This window comes from Pongo pygmaeus, chromosome 9, assembly GCF_028885625.2.
Source record: "Pongo pygmaeus isolate AG05252 chromosome 9, NHGRI_mPonPyg2-v2.0_pri, whole genome shotgun sequence".
NCBI classification, from domain to species: domain Eukaryota; kingdom Metazoa; phylum Chordata; class Mammalia; order Primates; family Hominidae; genus Pongo; species Pongo pygmaeus.
Genome location: NC_072382.2, coordinates 3821062 through 3841821, shown reverse-complemented (window position 1 = coordinate 3841821; position 20760 = coordinate 3821062). Strand labels below are relative to the sequence as shown.

Sequence of the window (20760 nt, the reverse complement as noted above, 5' to 3'; positions counted from 1 at the left end):
ACAAAATGCAAATGTGGTAATTATGTGCCTGTGACCAAAAAGAGGGAATTAAATCCTGAAGGCGGAGGAGGTGAAACCTGCTTGCTCTTGGGGTTCTATTTTAACCCGCAATAATAAGCAGACAGGCCAAGGCCACTTTGAAATCAAGCATATCCGGCCGGGCGCGGTGGTTCACGCCTGTAATCCCAGCACTTTGGGAGGCTGAGGTGGGAAGATCATTTGAGCCCAGGAGTTCAAAACCTCTCTGGACAATATAGTGAGACTCTGTCTCTACTAAAAAGAAAAAAAATTCCCAGTGTGGTGGCGTGCACTTGGGAAGCTGAGGCAGGAGGATCCCTTGAGCCAAGGGTGCAGTGAGTCGTGATTGCACCACTGAACTCCCGCCTGAGTGACAGAGCAAGACCCTATCTCAAGAAAAAAAAAAAGAAAGAAAGAAAAAGAAAAAGAAAAATCTGAGAGTCCATTTGGAAGCAGCAGACAGACGAGAGGACATCCCCATCAGCAGGTGCGTGCCACAAGGTAAGGCAGCACAGCTGGAATGAGAGGGCAGGGCCCTCCCAGGATGGCAAAGGTAGTGGGGATTTTGAGTGACTGTACAGGCAGGGAGAGAGGGAGGACAGGTGAGTGACAATGCATGGTCTTTGAGGGGGTCAGGATGGCAGTGCAAACGCTTTTTCCTGAATGAAGTACCCCACTGGAAGATGCATGTGCTTTATAAATGGAAGCACTGACTCAAGCACAGAATGGGACACTCATTTTCCCGAAGCATCTGCCGGGAGGTGAGCCAGGTCGCAAGGATCGGCCCTCAGAGTGACAGCTTCAGCTGAGCTACTCAGTGCCAGTCCTCAGGGAGAGGCGGATGCGGGGCCAATGTACACACCCCAGGTGAGCCCAGGAAAGGCCTCCACGGCCCTGTTCTATTTTCTTCTCTGCTCTCCTTGGAACATGGCATTCACTGTGGATTAAAGGGGTGGGGGGAGGGAGGAGGGATAGCATTAGGAGATATACCTAATGCTAAATGACGAGTTAATGGGTGCAGCACACCAACATGGCACATGTATACATATGTAACAAACCTGCACATTGTGCACATGTACCCTAAAACTTAAAGTACAATAATAATAAAATAAAATAAATTAAAAAAAGAAAAAAGAAAAACCACTTTGGGTCACGGGGCCAGTTTTCTTCCCTCTTCCTCATTCACACTCCCCCAGAAATAACAGAGCTCACCATAGTTTGTATTGATTTTGGCACATGCCACTTGTTTTAAAAGCCACGCTGAATGTCCAGCGCCAGCACTTCACCACTGTGCATTTGAGAGGATGCAGAGATGCTGCCCTCCCTGTGCCCAGAGCCCACCCCACCACTCCCTGCGTGGCCCGGGAAGCCCACCCACACAAGACTATTCAAGTGAGGGCTCCGGTTGTGCCTGAAGGGTCGTGAGCACTGCTAGAGGCTCTCACTCAATGACTTAAAGCTTCAGTCCCACTGGAGGGTGAGGCTCAGAAACAGCACTCACTGGGCCAGCAGCAGTGGGCCTGGACAGCAGGGGAGGGGCGGCGGCATCGGGGGAGAAGAGGGGCCGCCCAGGTGCTTCTCCAGCACCAACTCCCAGTGGACGGGCACTGGGGCTTCAGTGCAGACTCCCTAAGCAGCTCCTGGCTGGCTCCTCCGGGCAGGGTTCCAGGAACTGTCTCGTGTCCCTGGCTACACAGAGGACTCAGCCCCACAAGGGATTTCTCACACGGGAACAATGTCTGCTTTGTTGCTGAGAGCTCACACCCAGGGGATTTCTGGTTTCAGCCTCCAGGGGCTTTGTTTGTCTTGAACAGAGTGAAGCAAAGTGGTCTTCAGAAGGTTCCAGAAACAACCAGGCTCCCAGGAGTAGAGACTAAACCCTGAGGAGGCCCTGGCTTTCACGAGGAGGTGCTGTAGGTTAAATCTGGGCTGGAGCAGAGCTGTGGCTCCATCCATCACTCCAACAGGTCTCCAGTGCCTCTAGCAAAGTGGGCAGAACACCTGCTGGGGAAACAGCCCCTGCCCTGCAAGGGGAAGATTACCCTGCCAAGGAAAGCGTCAAACAGGCAGGGAGGCAGGGTCCAGCTGGGTGTAGGAGGCCCCTGATCTCCCGACACCCTTGCCCCAGTGCTGATGGAGCACCTCGCTGGCTGAGATGACCGGGGCCTCCCTTCTATGTGGCCGATGAGAGCCCGAGTGTGGGTAGCACCAGCAGGAGGGTGGACCCAGGAGAACGGAAACAGTAATGGGCTCCTTGTGGGTGCTCCCTGGGCTGGACGCCAACCCGCAATGGCTCACTTCACAAGTGGTGTTTGTTCCCGACAGGTGGAACCCCGAGGCTCAGACCTTCAGACCCTCGCCCAAAAGTGTAGAGTCAATGGCGAGGGGGACGTGATTCTGACTCATGCCAGGATGACTAAGGCCGGGGCTGCTTCCCACGCAGTGCTGCCTGCTGGCCGCCTTCCTGCCAGGAATTCGATTTGCAGGTGCAAATCAGCCCAGTACCAAGCAGTTGGTGGCACACCCAACGCCAGCCTCCTAGGGCTTCCATCCAGCAGGTTTCAAGGCCCAAGGCTGAGTGCCCCCAGGACACTGGCTCTGCCCCTCACTGGCTCTGAAGTCCGACCCTCCTGTTCCCATCTGTAAACTGGGATTAAGCATAAACCCTCCCCATGACTAGGAGGGAGCAGTGGGGCTCCTGGGGCTGGCTGGTGTCCTACGCCTTCCTCCGCCTTCCTACCCCTTCCTACGCCTTCCTCCGCCTGCAGGTTACACGCTGCGTTCTGTTTGAGTGTATGGGACACATGCCCTGTGGACAGGTGTGTTATCCTTCAACAAAGATGCTCACAGTGCTGTCTACCTCAAGGCTGACAGCACTTTGGGAGGCCGAGGTGGGCAGATCACCTGAGGTCAGGGGTTCGAGACCAGCCTGACCAACATGGTGAAACCCCCTCTCTACTAAAAATACAAAAAAAAAAAAAATTATCCAGGTGTCGTGGTGGGTGCCTTTAATCCCAGAAACTCAGGAGGCTGAGGTAGGAGAATCGCTTGAATCTGAGAAGCAAGAGACAGAGGTTGCAGTGAGCTGAGATGGCGCCACTGCACTCCAGCCTGGGCAAGAGAGCGAGACTCCTTCTCAAACAAACAATAACAAGAAGAAGAAGACATGGGAGGCAAGAGACAGAGGTTGCAGTGAGCTGAGATGGCACCATTGCACTCCAGCCTGGGCAAGAGAGCGAGACTCTTTCTCAAACAAACAACAACAACAACAAGAAGACGTGACTTTGCTCCTTCTCCAACTTCCACCATAATTGTGAGGCCTCCCCAGCCACATGGAACTGTGAGTCCATTAAATCTGTTTTTCATTATAAATTACTCAGTCTCGGGTAGTTAGCAACGTCGTTATTACCAGCATGAGAATGGGCTAATACAACGTCTCAGGAGAGACAGGGATTCCAGGCCCTGCACCTGGACTCCACTCTCCCAGCCCCGGGCCTGCTCATCTGCAAAGGCAAACAGATGGCCAAATCTAACTTCATGATAGAGCCAAACGGAACTCACCCACGCACTATGCGAACCAACAGAAAGCCCAAGCTGCTGACAGCCAACCGGGACGGGACGGGGAGAAATGTCAGGGAAGCCACAGGGACCCCACACAGACACAAAATGAACCACAGCAAGAAAGGCAGCACGCAAACCTCCGACGGTCTCCGAGCTGCATGAAAACTCACCACAATTAAAAGAAGAAAAGCCCCCAAGAATGCTTGATGCCAGGGAGGACAAAAATAAGACAGAAAACCTACCAAACAAATAACTCAAGAGAGTATTTTCAAAAAGAGAGAGTGCAGGGCTATGGAAACAAACAAAAACTCAAAGGAGCATGACTACAGTAAATTAGAAATCACAAAAATTAGAACGTTTCCAACTGAGAACACAACAATTAAAGGCTCAAGAAAATCATGGCAGGCCAGGAGCGGTGGCTCACGCCTAGGTAATCCCAGCACTTTGGGAGGCCGAGACGGGCAGATCACCTGAGGTCAGGAGTTGCAGACCAGCCTGGCCAACATGGCAAAACACTGTCTCTACTAAAAATACAAAAATTAGCCAGGCATGGTGGCACGCGCCTGTAGTCCCAGCTACTCAGGAGGCTGAGGTTGCAGTGAGCCGAGATCGCACCACTGCACTCCAGCCTGGACGACAGAACGAGACTCTCTTTCAATAAAAAAATAAAAAATAAATTTAAAAAACGGCAAACAAACAGAAAAATGCCAAGCAATTAAAGCAATTAGAGAAAAAGATAACAGATATGAACAAGGAAAATCCAATATAGGAATTATTACTATCCCTGAAATAAAGGATCCAACCGATAACACAGAAAAAGTGACAAAATACAGGAAAACACCCTTAAAATGAAAACGTCCTTAAACACAATCTGCAGAGAGAAAGTTTTTCTAGGAAAAACCAGGAATGCCCAACACCAAACACTTCCTGGTGTAGCAACGGAAGCCACTTCTTTAGGAATCTAGTCCAAAAAAAAAGTCACCTACGCGATGGAAAAAATAAATCTGTTGGCCTCAATGTATTCAAAGCAATGTTCAGGGCAAGAAGACAATCAAACAACATCCCCACAGACGGGAAATTGTGACTCAAAAATACAGAGGAGGTCAGGCATGGTGGCTCAGGCCTGTAATCCCAGCACTTTGGGAGGCCGAGGCAGGTGGTTCACCTGAGATCAGGATTTCAAGACCAGGCTGGGCAACATGGTAAAACCCCGTCTCTACTAAAAATACAAAAAATTAGCCGGGCATGGCGGCAGGTGCCTGTAATCCCACCAATTTGGGAGGCTGCAGTAGAAGAATCGCTTGAACCTGGGAGGTGGAGGTTGCAGTGAGCAGAAATCACGCCACTGCACACCAGCCTGGGTGACAGGGTGAGACTCCATCTCAAAAAACAAACAAACAAACAAACAACCCACAGAGAAAAAGAGTTTTCAAGCTGGAGGGAACAAGCTGACATTTTCAAAACACAGCCAATCCTCACTATTCATGAATTTTGTATTGGGGGTGTGCCTACTTGCTAAAGTTTATTTGTAACCCCAAAATCAATGTTTTTCACACAAAACAGCCAAAGGTTTCAGTTGCCAGGCGTGCGGGGAACCACGGGAGCGTGAACAAGGTGGTGGTCTGACTTCTTGTCTCAGCTCTCATCTTGCAAACAAGCGACTGCAGCCCGTGGAGTGTCACGAGTCTCACGTTGTTTGTGCTTTTTGTTGGTGATTTTGCCATTTAAGAGGGGTCCCAGCAAAGGGCTGAAGTGCTGTCTACTTGTTCCTAAGGCAAGAAGGTTGTGATGAGCTTCACAGAGAAAACATGCCACAGAAGCTTCACTGAGGCCTGCCTGAGAGTGCTGTTGGCTGTGAGTTCCATGTTAACGAATCAACATTACATAGTAAATATGGCATCTTTAAACAGCAACACACATAAAGTAAGATTCCGTATTGACCTATGGTCAAACATGTGACCAGGGGCTTGTAGGAATCGAACACTGCACTTCCTCTGGGAGCAATGGCCAAAGCATCACTCATTCAGCATCTGTGGTAACTTTTTAGAACACGAGTACCACCAATAACGAGCATCAACCATCCATTCGCTGAGAAAGCACTGCTCTCAGGAACTCTTGCTTAAAAAAACCCACTGAACAATGAATTCCCTCCGATTAAAAGCAAAATAACAACCAGAAAAGGATCTGGCAAAAGAAAAGGCCATTGCAAAGGCAAGTGATGGCAGTGACCCCTGCAAGAGAGACAGAGTGGCTCTGGGCCCTGGAGGCACAGTGGATAGTAAGTGGGAGGGACAGTGACAGCATGCAACAAGTCACTGTCCACACCCAACAAGGCTCAGGAGGTGGGGGAGGGAAAGTGTGTATGTGCACATGTGCATGCACCCATGCACACATAACTAGCTACTCATTCACCAAACTGATGCCCTTTCCTTCCTGAGCTCAGACCTTCACTGCGTTTCCCAGCCTACTCTGCAGTCAGGTGCAACCTCCTCATGAAACCAGGGAAGGTGATGGATGCACTTTACAAGTTCTGTCTCTTCCTCCCTCATCTTCTGGGCAGATACAGAGGACCCTGTGGAGGATTTCAGAGCTCCAGGGAATGGCCCAGCTATCGAATGGAAAGAGCCTGGGTCCCTGAATGTCTGTGTGGATCAGAACTTCCCTCTTGTCCATCCTGCCAACCCAGGTGGACTGAGAACAGAGAAAAAAATAAAGTATCTAGATGTTAAGTGCCTGACATTTGGAGGCCTTTTATTATAGCAATGAGCTTAATTTATTCCTAAATAATATAGGAAGAGGGGACAGTGAGAAGGGGGAAAAACTAATAAAAAACAAAAACAAATTCCAGCCTTCCAGTGTTTCATAATCACTTCTTTTACCTTCACAGATTTAGCTGGAAAAAGTCTCTTGTGACAGAAAAAATAAAAAGAAGTATTTCCTTCAACCATCTTTTTCTCCTCTTATATTCAAATAAAATAACATTGATGATGCTCATTTCTTAAGAGCGTGTGTGGTTTGAGCCCACACTTACCAAGGTATTTCTATCCATATGCACATCCACCCATTGCCTGTAATCCTGCAGAGGGACATGCCAGAATGGGGGTCTGCCAAGTGTTGATGTGACCACCATTGCTAAGTCTGGCATTTGTGCTTTCCTGCATTACTTGAACTTTTCATAACAATCATTTATAGCTTTTATAAGAGGCATTAAATAATATGGGAGAAGGAACTCCAAAACACCACGCCTATCCTCCTGAACAGCCTTTGTACTACCAGGGACGCCCCTGGGGCATCAGGCCACCCTGAGCTTCCCCCTAAAGGGTGTCTAATCTTTTGGCTTCCCTGGGCCACATTGGAAGAAGAACTGTCTTGCACTACACATAAAATATACTAAGACTAAAGAGAGATGATGAGCTAAAAAGAAAAAAAAGTTGCAAAAAAACCCCTCAGAATGTTTTAAGAGAGTTTATGCATTTGTGTTGAGCCGCATTCAAAGCCATCCTGGGCTGCATGTGGCCCACGGGCCTTGGGTTGGACAAGTTTGTCCTAGACGGTGAAGCCACTTGGCTGAGCTCATCCCTAGAAGGCATGTGTCAGCACGTTAGTCCCCCTCAGCCCAGTTAGCGTCTCTCTCAGAGGGAGCAGGGCTGAGGGTGGGCTGAGCAGAGGGTCCCTGCTGGACTGCAAGCTGCTGGCACTGGGGGAAGAGGAGACACACATTTAACCCTCGCTGGGGACCAAGCCCTGAGAGGTGCTAACCCCAGGGCATCTCTTAGCTCCTCCACAGCACCAGGAGCTGGGACCCTGGATGGGCACCAAGTGAGGCACTAGCAACACTCAGCCAGTAGGCAGCACGATGCTTCTCCAATCTCCAGCACTTGGGCCCCCCTTCCCCATCATGGCTGGGGCCGGGAGACTGTACTCAGAGGTCGCAGTGGATGCAGAGCACTGGGCTTGCCCCCTCAAGCACCTGCAGCAGCCTACACCACCAGTCCACCTTTCCCCATTCCTTTAACCCAAAGCTAAAATGAGAAGGGTCCTCCCGGCCCACTGAGGCCCCGGGAGACCCTTCTAGAAAGCACAGATGGAGACTGTCAGGAGCCTCACCCAGATGCCCCTCTGAGTCCTAACTCTTGGATGTCTACCGTGTATACTTCACAGCAAAAGGGCTTCGTACCAACTGCTCCTCCTACTGCCACCCCCACCCGCATTCCCCAGGTGGACAGACGGCGTGCGAAACGCTCACAGGCCAAGCCTACTAGGCGCCTGTCCGCAACCATTATGTCTGCTCCATGCTTCCAGCTCTGTCCCACACCTCTGATTCGAGACCACATGTGGCACAGTCCCCGCTGTGAGCAAGAGGGAACGTGGCTGGGCGACTGGCCCCCAGCTTGCTCTGGTGGATTCCGGCAAAAGATGAAGCCACACCCCTTCCTCTGCACACAAAGGTCCCCTCTACAGACAGCCCCAGTTTCCTGGGGCCAACCTCCTCGAGGAAGGCAAATCCAACAACAGGGACCCCCAGGCATAAAGACAGACATCCAGGGCACAGCCAGCGTGGGCCACAGCAGCCTGAGGGCTCTGGGGGTCACAGAAATGACACCAGGCCCTGGGCTGGAGGGACAGGAGGAGGCGGACAGCAGCCATGTGGGAAGGAGTGCTCAAGCAAAGCTGCGCCCCCTGGAAGTAGGGGAGCACGGGACGCTGGGCCTCTGGCACGGCGGAGTCCGGCACCAGGAAGAGGCAGGGCCAGGCCTGAGAGCCTCCTGTATTTGGTGCTAGAAGCCAGTTGGGGGTGCACCTGCTGCCCAGGTTTTCTCTGTGAGGCTATGAAACACTCCTCTCCATCTCTGGGACTCTTGCTTCAGGTCTGACACATAGTAGGTGCTCAGTGAATGTTTGTGGATGGAGTTGGGGACAGTGACAGCAACAGCATGATGTGAGGCCAGCGGCAGCAGGGAGGGGAGGTGGGCACGGCAGGGAACCTGGGGGGACGGGGGCAGAAGTATGGAGCGAGGAAGGAGCACAGCGTGCGCAGAGCAGTCAGGACCATGGGTCTGGGGAGGACCAGAGCAGCCCTCTGGCATTCAAGCCACAGGTGACATTGTCCAGATGTGAACCAAAGGGCAGACCACAGGGCTCACCGTCTGCTGCAGGTCATGGATGACCACGCGGATCACCAGCGTGTTGCCCTGGCTCTCCTCCGTCCTGGCACCTCCCGGCTTCTCTGCAGTGGCCCGGATCGTGTCGTAGATGGTCTCTTCTTTGGAGCTGTCTGACTCCGACCCCACGGAGTAGTCGGAGAAGCTCTGGGCCATCTCGTCCTCGCTGGATGTTGGGCTGCGCGGCATGGCTGCCTGTGTCTTCGAGGTGGGGAGAAGGAAGACAAAGAACGGGAGATGTGAAAATGAAAGAAAACCCAGGGGCACAGTGGACACTGGCACTGGAACACACGTGGGCTCAGTTTCACAGTCCGTGTTTGCTGGTGTGACCACCAGCCGAGGGCCCCAGGTGTGCACACGTACAGATCCCAGAGGGCAGACACAAGTCGGCACTGCCTGCTCCTCCCTGGAGCTTGAGCCAGAGGCGGCAGCCAGGACCCAGGAAAACCTTGCAAACTCTGGTACCAGCACCGTGAAACCCTGGCACTCAAAAGGAGCCTGAGCTAGCCACGGGGGTGACCACAGCTTACAAAGATGACCCAGAGGGCCACTGGGGCTGTCTGAGCTGCCCAAGGTAAGAAAAAAGGCTGCCTTTTGTTTTCCTTGGAGGACAGAGCTTCAGGAGAGGAAGAAACACGGGCTTCAGGTCAGAATAGCATCAAGTTCATGCTATAATAACCCCCTCTGCTTCAAACACAGAGCAATGATAGGTACTATGTAAAAAATAGAACAAAAGGCCAGGGCCAGGCTCACAGATGAGAGAATCTCCCAGACCAGGACTGAAGTGGAACCCAGTCATGAGCAGACTGCAGCCATCAGACTCTGGGGTCCCCAAGAGGCAGGGGCAGCTGAGAGTGCAGCTTCCTCGAGGTCAAGTGCAATAAAAATTACCCCACAGAGTCAGGCCAGGTTGCCAATAGCCACCTTAGACCAAGGCTTCTTGTTTTTTTTTTTTTTTTTTTTTTTTGAGATGGAGTTTCACTCATCACCCAGGCTGGAGTGCAATGGCGAGATCTCGGCTCACCGCAACCTCCGCCTCCAGGGTTCAAACGATTCTCCTGCCTCAGCCTCCCAAGTAGCTGGGATTACAGGCATGCGCCACTACACCCAGCTAATTTTGTATCTTTAGTAGAGACAGGTTTCTCCATGTTGGTCAGGCTGGTCTCGAACTCCCAACCTCAGGTGATCCACCCGCCTCGGCCTCCCAAAGTGCTGGGATTACAGGTGTGAGCCACCATGCCTGGCCAGACCAAGGCTCTTAAGAAGGACACAAACCGAACTCTGGGAACAGCCATCCACTATTTGGTGGCTGCATCTATGACATCCCCCACCTCTGCAGGGCAGGAGTGCAGAAAGGGTTGGATAAAAGTTGGCTTGACCCAGGGATGGTGGGGACTGGTGGAAGAGGGGCCATGCGGAACCAGCAATTCCACTTCTGGGTGCATTCTGTGGGGAAGGGTGAGGCCAGGTGCATACGGAAAGGCATGTAAGATTGTTCCCTGCCAAAGCAGCGCGTGGAAATGCACGGTCACTCTGATTGTCTAGGGACCCCTTGATCAAGCTGTGGTCTCTTCATTCCCATGAACTCCACAGCTGTGACAATGAATGAACCCAAGGTACATGCGGATGATCCCCAAAACATAACACTGTGCAAAAGGAAGGCAATTCGCGGAAGGATTCAAACCACATACTATCATTTCCAGATAAAGGCTGGAAAGATGCCACACAGTCCTACAGATGGTACATGGGCATTTTCACCCTGTGTAATGGCACAGAAGCAGTCAACTGGAAAGGCACATGCCCAAGGCAGGAGAGCAGTTCCCTCTTGGAGGAAGACAGGGTGGGCCGCGCTGACCACGCTGCTTGGAGCCATGAACTTCCTGAAAGCAGTTCCAGCAACTACGGCACAAGGTCATACTTGATACAGTTGAGGACACAGATGTTTGCTGTATTATTCTCTTTGTTAGAACTCATTCACAAGGAGCAAGGAAGGAGGGCAGGAGTGCAGGGGGAAGAAGAGGCCACCCCAAAATATGCCGCCTGGGCATAAGGACAGTCCTGAGCTGAAGACGATGGAGGAAAAGCAGGTGCGAGAACAGCTCGCTGCCTTCCCCCGCCGCTGGTGTGCCTCAAAGCAAGAAGTAAATTCAGAAGGAGTACCCACCCCCACCACACCAGGAAGGACAGAAGTTCATCACTGGAGACACCTTTAACCCCTTGTCAGCCCTGCCCTGGAGAAACCTACAGCAGCTGACTTCACCAACAGACTAGCCTTCAGCTGCTGTTCCTTTCCTAAAGATTGGCCGCCCCACAATTTGCCCTCCAGGAACTCACAGTCCTTTCCCTTTGTCTTGTCGCTTCTCTACAAATGTACTGTTCCTGCGCTGAGGCACCATCCCAGCCCAAGCTGTAGCCACTTTTTCAGACACTCTTCACTGACGGGTGCTCTATGTGTTCACAAACCATTTTTCTCTTGTGACTCTGTCTTATGTCAGCTCAATTTCAGGGCCCCAGGTAGAGAGGAGGGTAGTAGGAAAAGAAATTTCTCCTCTGCAGGGGGAGGGATTAGAAGAAAGGAAGGAGGGGAGGGAGGTGGATAAATGAATGGATGGATGGATAGATGGCTGACTGTGGGTAGGCGAGAGGGAGGAAGGAAGGGAGGAGGGGAGGGAAGGAGGTAGATGGATGGATGGATGGATGGATGGATGGATGGATGGATGGATGGCTAACTGTGTGCGTAGGTGAGAGGAAGGAAAGAAGGGAGGGAAGGAGAAAAGGAGGGAGGGAGGGAAAGAAGGAAAGAAGGAAGGCGAGAAGGAAAAAAGGGAGGAAGGTAAGAAGGGAGGGAGGGAGAGGAGGGGAGAGAGAGGGGGGAGAGGGAGAGAGAGAGGGGGAGAGGGAGAGAGAGAGGGGGAGAGGGAGAGAGAGAGGGGGAGAGGGAGAGAGAGAGAGGGGGAGAGGGAGAGGAAGGGAGAGGAAAGGAGGGAGGGAGAGGAAGGAAGGGAGGGAAAGGAAAGGAGAGAGGGAGAGGAAGGAAGGGAGGAAGAGGAAGGAAGGGAGGGAGAGGAAGGAAGGGAGGGAGAGGAAGGAAGGGAGGGAGAGGAAGGGGACGAGGGAGAGGGAGGGAAGGGGGGAAGGGAAGAAGGGAGAGGAAGGGAGGGAGGGAGAGGAAGAGGAAGGGAGGGAGAGGGAGAGGAAGGGAGGGAGAGGGAGAGGAAGGGAGGGAGAGGGAGAGGAAGAGAGGGAGAGGAAGAGAGGGAGAGGAAGAGAGGGAGAGGAAGAGAGGGAGAGGAAGAGAGGGAGAGGAAGAGAGGGAGAGGAAGAGAGGGAGAGGGAGAGGAAGAGAGGGAGAGGGAGAGGAAGAGAGGGAGAGGGAGAGGGAGAGACGGAGAGGGAGAGAGGGAGAGGGAGAGAGGGAGAGGGAGAGGGAGAGAGGGAGAGGGAGAGGGAGAGGGGGAGAGGGAGAGGGAGAGAGGGAGAGGGAGAGGGAGAGGGAGAGAGGGAGAGGGAAAGGGAGAGAGGGAGAGGGAGAGAGGGAGAGGGAGAGAGGGAGAGGTAGAGAGGGAGAGGGAGAGGGAGAGAGGGAGAGGGAGAGAGGGAGAGGGAGAGAGGGAGAGGGAGAGGGAGAGGGAGAGAGGGAGAGGGAAAGGGAGAGAGGGAGAGGTAGAGAGGGAGAGGGAGAGGGAGAGAGGGAGAGGGAGAGAGGGAGAGGGAGAGAGGGAGAGGGAGAGGGAGAGGGAGAGAGGGAGAGGGAAAGGGAGAGAGGGAGAGGGAGAGGGAGAGAGGGAGAGGGAGAGGGAGAGGGAGAGGGAGAGGGAGAGGGAGAGGGAGAGGGAGAGGGAGAGGGAGAGGGAGAGGGAGAGGGAGAGAGGGGGAGAGGGAGAGGGAGAGGGAGAGAGGGAGAGGGAGAGAGGGAGAGGGAGAGGGAGAGGGAGAGAGGGAGAGGGAGAGAGGGAGAGGGAGAGAGGGAGAGGGAGAGGGAGAGGGAGAGGGAGAGAGGGAGAGGGAAAGGGAGAGAGGGAGAGGGAAAGGGAGAGAGGGAGAGGGAGAGAGGGAGAGGGAGAGAGGGAGAGGGAGAGAGGGAGAGGGAGAGGAAGAGAGGGAGGGAGAGGGAGAGGAAGGAAGGGAGGGAGGGAGAGAGAGGGAGAGGGAGAGGAAGGCAGGGAGGGAGAGGGAGGGGAAGGCAGGGAGGGAGAGGGAGAGGAAGGGAGGGAGGTAGAGGAAGGGAGGGAGGGAGAGGGAGAGGAAGGGAGGGAGGGAGAGGGAGAGGAAGGGAGGGAGGGAGAGGCAGGGAGAGGGAAGGAGAGAAGGAGAGGAAGGGAGGGGGAGAGAGGAAGAAAGGGAGGGAGGGAGAGGAAGAAAGGGAGGGGGAGAGAGGAAGAAAGGGAGGGAGGGAGAGGAAGAAAGGGAGGGAGAGAGTGGCAAGGAAGGGAGGGACGGAGAGGGTGAGGAAGGGAGGGAGGGAGAGGGAGAGGGCGAGGAAGGGAAGGAGGAAGAGGGAGGAACGGAGGGAGAGGAAGGAAGGGAGGGAGGAAGAGAGAGGAACGGAGGGAGGGAGAGGGAGGAAGGGAGGGAGGAGGAGGGAGGGAAGGAGGGAGATGGAAGGAGGGAGAGGAAGGGAGGGAGATGGAGGGAGGGAGAGGGAGAGGAAGGGAGGGAGGGAGAAGAAGGGAGAGGGAGAGGAAGGGAGGGAGGGAGGGAGAGGAAGGGAGGGAGGGAGAGGAAGGGAGGGAGGGAGGGAGGGAAGGAGGGAGGAGGAGGAGGGAGAGACAGGGAGGGAGAGGGAGGAAGGAAGGGAGGGAGAGGGAGGGAGAGGAAGGAAATAATAAGGAAAGCTGAGAAGACTTCCTAATGCAGGACCTAAGTCTGCTGCCAATTATTCACATTAGTGGAATGTCTGGGTAACAACGACATTGATAATCCCAAATCAATAGTTTAATCTTCTATTTAGTCCCTGGCTATAAACCAAAATATATTTACTGTGCATCAATTATACATGAGGGATCCCCCTAGGGTGCGTGTGGCTTCATGTCCAGTGCATGTTTTTCTAAGAAAGGCGCCATGCCATGGTCCACAGTTTTCGGAGCACCCTGTGTCCAACCACCTAACACAATCCCTGCATGGGTCTCCTGGGGACTCTCAGCTGCGTGGAGTGGGTGGGGGCAGGAACTTCTCACCCTGTGTTTAGATACTTCACAAGGCACAGATGACAGCACGAGCCAAGAAAAGGGGGTGCCTGTTTCTTACCCTCGAGTCCCTAAAATGGGAGTGGGCTTTATAAGAATCCTGAACTTAGGAGTTTTCACAGAACATCTGGATTTCAGTTGTCTCTAGAAAAATCACAAGCTACTGCCTCCTGAGCCCACTCCACCCCCCTGGCAGCCATGTAGGCACCGAGCTGTGCGGCCCTCTCGACGGGGCAAGGGCAACATGATTCACCCAGCCCCACCTCACTATGCCCTCTGCACGCTGGGAGCCACCGCCCCTCACCATCCAGGTACTCTGAGGCTCACCCTGCATTCAGCTCACCCGCCCCATCAGCCCTGGACCCCTGCAGCAGAAGTGTGGACCCTGTGCTAGTGTTTTACAACTGGGGGGCCCTGTGAGTGTTCAGGAACCTCCCGGGGAGGCCACGGGCAGTTCACCAGGAACCAATACTCTATGTCCAATTAGGAGAAAGCTGATACCCGCTGTTGACTCCCAGCGCTCTTCTGGTGTGGGAAGAGACTGCTGGGTAGCGGGGTGCACTGGAACCATGTCCTCAGCAGGCACTCCGGCCTCGCCCTCAGCTTTGCTACCCAGAAACCCGACAGCAGCCACTCCTCATCAGATATCAACCTCCACCTGTGGCTGCGATGCCACCCCCATTCCACCCGTTTTTATTCTTCGTCCTCACTCTCCTGGGCCCTGCTGGGTTGGAAAGCAGCGCAAGCATGAGGGTGAAAGGAAGGAGCCCTTCTTAAGTGGAGACAAAGCTACTCAGAGCTCACGTCACCCATTAATGCAGAAAGAAGCCTAGTGTGGTAGCGGGGCCAGCCTCAGCGTCAACATCTGAAAAACGGGGGGCCGGGGGAGCCCGGAGCTCAGAGCCCTGGCACAGAGCAGACATGGCCCACACTGGTTCTGTCCCTGCTCAGGTCAGATAACCTCTGACTGGCAAGAGCAGGCGAGAGACCGTCCAGGCTCCAAGCTGCTTCCAGGGGTGCATGTGTAGGAAGCCCCCCTCAGTGGACAGTGGGCACCCAGTGAACACACGCTGGGTGGGAGGCCAGGGCTCCCAATCGCAGATGCCCACAAGAGCAGTCAGGGGGGTACGAAGGGGGCGATGCTGGCAGAACGTGGTCCCCAAATCAGCCAGGCAGCAGCATTCCCACTCTGGCCACGGCTGGTAGGTAGGAACGCAGGTCTGGTGTTGCCAGGCCTGCAGATATATTTTAGATATGTCAGATTTGACCAAAAAAACATGAAATTTATACACGTTGGAAATTCACTTTGTTTTTTATTGAGACGGAGTCTCACTCTGTCGCCCAGGCCAGAGTGCAGTGGTGCAATCTCAGCTCACTGCAACCTCCGCCTCCCAGGTTCAAGCCATTCTCCCGCCTCAGCCTCTCAATTAGCTGGGATTACAGATACCTGCCACCACGCCTGGCTAATTTTTTGTATTTTTAGTAGAGACCGGTTTTCACCATGTTGGCCAGGCTGGTCTCAAACTCCTGACCTCAAAGTGACCCACCTGCCTCCACCTCCCAAAGTGCTAGGATTACAGGCATGAGCCACCGTGCCTGGCCGGAAATTCACTGTTTTTAACGGATTACTTTGCAGACCACATAGTACACATCTACAGCTGGACCTGAGTCCAGGAACAAAACCAACGGCCCACAGCAGGAAGGACAGCAAGGAGGGGCTCCTGGGGCCACAGCCCCTACTGCTGCCGGCAGACATCTTCACCCCCTAGGACCCCTGTGTCCCCTTGGTACCGGCTCCGGGGGTGATGGTCACAAACAGGCACATCTGCTCCCAAATCATGGTACAGAAGGGCCCCAGTGCTGGGTCTGAAGAGGAACCGGGATTTTGTGCAGAAGCAGGTGAGCAGAGAGGAGGAGAAGGCTGGGTCACACCACCTGGGCTCTTTCCAGAACCGTCCTGGGAGCTCATGGGCAGAGATCTGACCAGGAGGGTCTTGACCTTTGTAAGGGGCTTGAGTAACCTGATCAGCAGCTCCCTGGGAACAGCAGACACCTGATCACTGCCTGGGAAAACATTTAATTATTAACTCCCGGGGAGAGCCACTGGGCAAGGCAGACGGCGCAAGTCCCATCTGCACTTCAGACAAACAACAAAGACACTTTACTGCATGTCCCAAATAATCGCATGGGACATCCTTATACTAAAAAACTCTCTGCTGTTCATCTGAAATTCAGGCAGAACTGGATGCGCTGCATTTTATCTGGCAACACCATGGGAGAGCCACGGGGGCTGGGCTGAGTTCTCTAACCCTGTGAGGATCAGCACACCGGGAGGCTCCGCAGAGAGAATGAAAGCAAAGCCGAAGACGCAATCTGAAATCCTGGCTTCCCCAGGAAAAGCCAGTGCCAGGTCAGAGGAGGGGACGGTTACTCACCACCCCGGCCAACCGTTTTCTGTGTAACTAATCTCTCGGGCGGGTTGGGGGGAGAGGCTATAAAACCCCAGGTGTATGAACTTCAATGACTCTTAGTGTGTGTTTCTCTCCTTGGCCCTCCTACGGTAGCTACTAATGAGGAGAAAAGAAAATCACCACAGTCAAAGCAAGTTCAACAAAAACTTAGCACTTTGCTGCTAACTTGCTCCAAGAAAACCTAAAATCCTCAACTGGCTCATTCGTCCTCCAATACCTCTGATGAAAAGGTAGACAGACTTTTCCACTAATTATTTCAGCCACTGTGAAAATATGAAAGCTGACCTGGGAGAGAAGATACATAATAAAAACAAACAACCTCACGGCCAGAGCTGACTTTGTCAAGGTTAGAGTTGCAAAACCTTCGTAAACACCTTTAAAAGTGCAAGAGTTCAGCCAGGCACAGAGGCTCACGCCTGTAATCCCCGCACTTTGAGAGGCCAAGGCGGGTGGATCACCTGAGGTCAGTCAGGAGTTCGAGACCAGCCTGGTCAACATGGTAAAACCCCATCTCTACTAAAAATACAAAAATTAGCTGGGTGTGGTGGTGGACGCCTGTAATCCCAGCTACTTGGTAGGCTGAGGCAGGAGAATCGTTTGAACCTGAGAGGCGGAGTTTGTAGTGATCCGAGATCGTACCACTGCACTCCACCCTGGGCGACAGAGACTCTGTCTCAAAAAATAACGACAACAACAACAAAAAAAGTGCAAGAGTTTCCTCAGCTGAACTCTGATTTAAGATACTTTTTCACCAAAAGAAAAGAAGGTTTTTATTGATATGCAATCTCTGAGAGACACCCTGTATGTGAAACACATGGAAACCGAGATTTTGTGACTAAACATTTCATTTATTTTTTGCATTCCTGTGCGTAAAATGCGCTCGTCCCTCAAGGCAGAGAGAACCCCGAGGCTGCCTTATACAGACATTTAAACTCGGGGTCAAACGGCTGCAGGACTGACAGCACTCCATGGGAACCTGTGGAACTGGAATAGAATATTCAAGGAATCCAGGTTCCATCGCAATGTTAGAAAATTGCCTTTCTAAGAGCTGACATAGACATAGGGCTGAGAGCAAGTGCGAGGGGGTGGGCTTCGGGGAAGGGTGGGCTGCCAGCCAGTCCAGAGTTGGCCAGGTGTGAGGGAAGGGGAGGCCAGCTGGGTATGAGGGAAGCGGAGGCCGGCCGGGCAGAGGAGAGAAAGGCATGCCAGCTTCCTTCTGGTCATTTAACCCACTGTTCTCCTCCCCGCACCTGCAAAACACATCAGCTGAGAAGGAACTAGAACACAACACATGGGGGCCCTGGCCAAGTGGGTGGACTGCTCTGGAAGTTTCTGCAAAAGCAGACCTTCTGACACAGTGCCCCAAATACTGGAGGGGTGAACCTACCCCACCCACGCTCCCAGAGGGGTGGACCTACCCAGCCCACACTCCCAGAGGGGTGGACCTACCCCAGCCCACGCTCCCAGAGGGGTGGACCTACCCCAGCCCACGCTCCCAGAGGGGTGGACCTATTCCACCCACGTTCACAGAGGGGTGAACCTACCCAGCCCATGCTCCCAGAGGAGGGATGGACCTACCCCAGCCCACGCTCCCAGAGGGGAGGACCTACCTAGCCCACGCTCCCAGAGGAAGGGTGGACCTACCCCAGCCCACGCTCCCAGAGGAGGGGGGGTGGACCTACCCCCCACCCACGCTCCCAGAGGGGTGGACCTACCCCCGCCCACGCTCCCGGAGGGGTGGACCTACCCCCGCCCACGCTCCCGGAGGGGTGGACCTACCCCCGCCCACACTCCCAGAGGGGTGGACCTACCCCTGCCCATGCTCCCAGAGGAGGGATGGACCTGCCCCTCCCATGCCCCCAGCCACACCCTCAACATGGAGAAGCCACCAGCCCCCAGTAACTGAAGCAGAACCTGGCGGGGAGGTCTGGGGATCCGACCACATCAATGCCGGGATTCAGTCTAGCACCACTTCTTCCAGCAGCCTTGCCTAGAAGCTGTCCCCCAATCCCACCCTGCCCCACTACCCCTCAAAGCCCCCCAGAGAGGTGGCCCATCCCACCCACCCCAAGTAGAGTGACTACGGCCATGGCCACACGAAACCACGTGGCAACCCCATGTCAGGGTTGTGCCTTCTGCCACGTAGCCCCCAGGCACCAGCATGGCATTAGACCCACTGTGAGCTGAACTGTGTCCCCTGCTCAAATCTGTATGTGGAAGTCCGAATCCCCAGGGCCTGGGAAAGTGATAGTATTGGAGACAGGGCCTTTAAAAAGGTAGTTAAGGTTCCACAAGGTCTTACAGGTGGGCCCTAACGCAAGGCTGGTGTCCTTATCAGAAGAGGAACTCTGGGCACACAAGGGGCACCCGGGGGTGCATGTGCACAGAGGGATGATCACGGGAAGACGCAGCAAGAAGGCAGCCACGCGCACGCCAGGGAGCGAGACCTCAGGAGGACCCAGCCCTGCCACACCTTCATCTCGGACAAACAGCCTCCAGGACTGTGAGACCATCAATGTCTGTTGTCTAGGCTGCCGGGTCTGTGGTGCTCTGTGATGGCAGCCTGAGCTGACTCCTTCAGTCCCCAGGACCCTCCTGACAGGCTTGTGAAACAGATGCATGGAACAGATTTCTGAAAAGAACCTCCATCTATCCAGGTTTCCTGGGATTTCCCTAATCACCATCAGACAAACACTCTGTTACCAGCCCTGCTGGCATCTCTGGATGAACTCAGGAAATGGGATCCTGCCTCTGAGTTTCCACCCTCCACTGGTGTCACCGTCTCCTACCCTGAGTTTCTCTCCCCGTTCAGCCAAATCCTTCCCTTTCAGACTCGCTCTACCCCAGGTCAGAACCAACTGCCTACGGTACACAAGCTCCCCTTCCTCTCACCTCGGAGGGCCTGGAGTCCACGCCTAATTCCACATCTAATTCCTTCCTAAGCTGCGCCTCCTGACTCCAGCTCTGAGAACTAATTCCATTACACACACACCCTCCAACCCTCCTCTGGACACATACATTTGTGAAACGTAACTGGATAGAACAAAAACACACAGGTCACTTTGCTGCTGAATTTTTAAGAGGGCCTTATATGGCAGTGTCTCAGAGAGAGGGGTAAGGGCAGCATTTCCCAAGGGCACCTGCCCCAGACATGCTTTTCCCCTGGGGCTCATAAACAATCTCCCACAACAGGAAGAGAAGCTGTGGTCTGAATTGCCCATGGGCCCTTCCTTGCTAGACTCAAGATCTTAGAAGCAAAAGCCAATCAAATACCTACAATGCATGGCCCACTGAGGCCAGCACCCTGCCAAGTATTATCGCCTGAAAGAGGGATAGCATTAGGAGATATACCTAATGTAAATGACGAGTTAATGGGTGCAGCATACCAACATGGCACATGTATACATATGTAACAAACCTGCATGTTGTGCACATGTACCCTAGAACTTAAAGTATAATAAATATATATATACAGAAAGACACTGACAGCAGGAACTCTGCAATGGTTCTCTATCTAAAAGAAAGGGGCTCTAGGGATATAACGGCTACTTCACACCTTCCTCTTAATGCCAAAACCAATATCCCCAAATCAGAAAACAAGCTACTAATAAATCAGATGCCCGAATTGAAATGATACGTCACTTAAGAGCACTCTCTTAGATGAATTGCAATGCCTCACTGGTGTGTTCTATTAAGACATTGGGGTGTCCAGTTCTTGAGAAGGACTGGTGAGATGGTACATTCATTAGGTAAGTCTATTTCTCTTCCATGCCTCAGCATTCATGTGGGAGTGTGCCGTTTTCTCGGTGGCACCAGTAACCACACCACTAATGTGGTCTGCACCGTCTTTCTTTGGCCAGACTCAACACAGCCTCCAACAGTCTCTCAGCTTCTGCTAGAAAAGCCAGAGAGAAGAGTCTGTCCGGCTTTCTAATTGGGCCTCAGTGGGTTTCTGTCCAGGCTGCTGTAAAGAGCACATGATTTATAAAGAAGTCTTCATTTTATGACAGGTTTCCATTTCAGTTTTTTTTACAGCAGAATTCAAGGGGTTCTGGCCAGCTAGCATGAACCCACTCTTAGCTTGTTTGTGATACGCTGGCCTACCCATCTCACAGTTCTGCAGAAACCATTCACTGTGACCAGGAAGGGAGCAACTTGCCCAAGGTAAAAGGCTTCCTGGGAGACAACCTACAAAGAAGGAAACCAATCAAGACAACAGGTCAACAAGCCCCTCCTGGGACACTGCCCCTGTGCGCAGCTCTTAAGCGTGGGTCCAACAAGGCCCTGTGTCCAGCAGGAACAAGAGCCATGGACAGCCTGGGGGGACACAAACCACCCCCAGTCATGATCAAACTCTTGGAA

General features: G+C 53.3%; 1 protein-coding gene and 1 long non-coding RNA gene across 2 annotated transcripts in view; one reads left to right on the top strand and one right to left on the bottom strand.

Moving 5' to 3' along the window:
* Positions 1–20760, bottom strand: part of SHANK2 (SH3 and multiple ankyrin repeat domains 2) — a 669064-nt gene that overhangs the window by 584188 nt on the left and 64116 nt on the right. The window contains exon 3 of the mRNA XM_063670714.1: positions 8724–8942. Within this exon, the coding sequence (XP_063526784.1) occupies positions 8724–8942 (219 nt within the window). The remainder of the gene's footprint in view (positions 1–8723; positions 8943–20760) is intronic.
* On the top strand, positions 11246–17249 carry LOC129007554 (uncharacterized). Its single transcript, XR_008492365.2, has 4 exons — positions 11246–11574; positions 15564–15826; positions 16163–16337; positions 16492–17249. It is a non-coding gene; the product is annotated as an uncharacterized LOC129007554 (long non-coding RNA).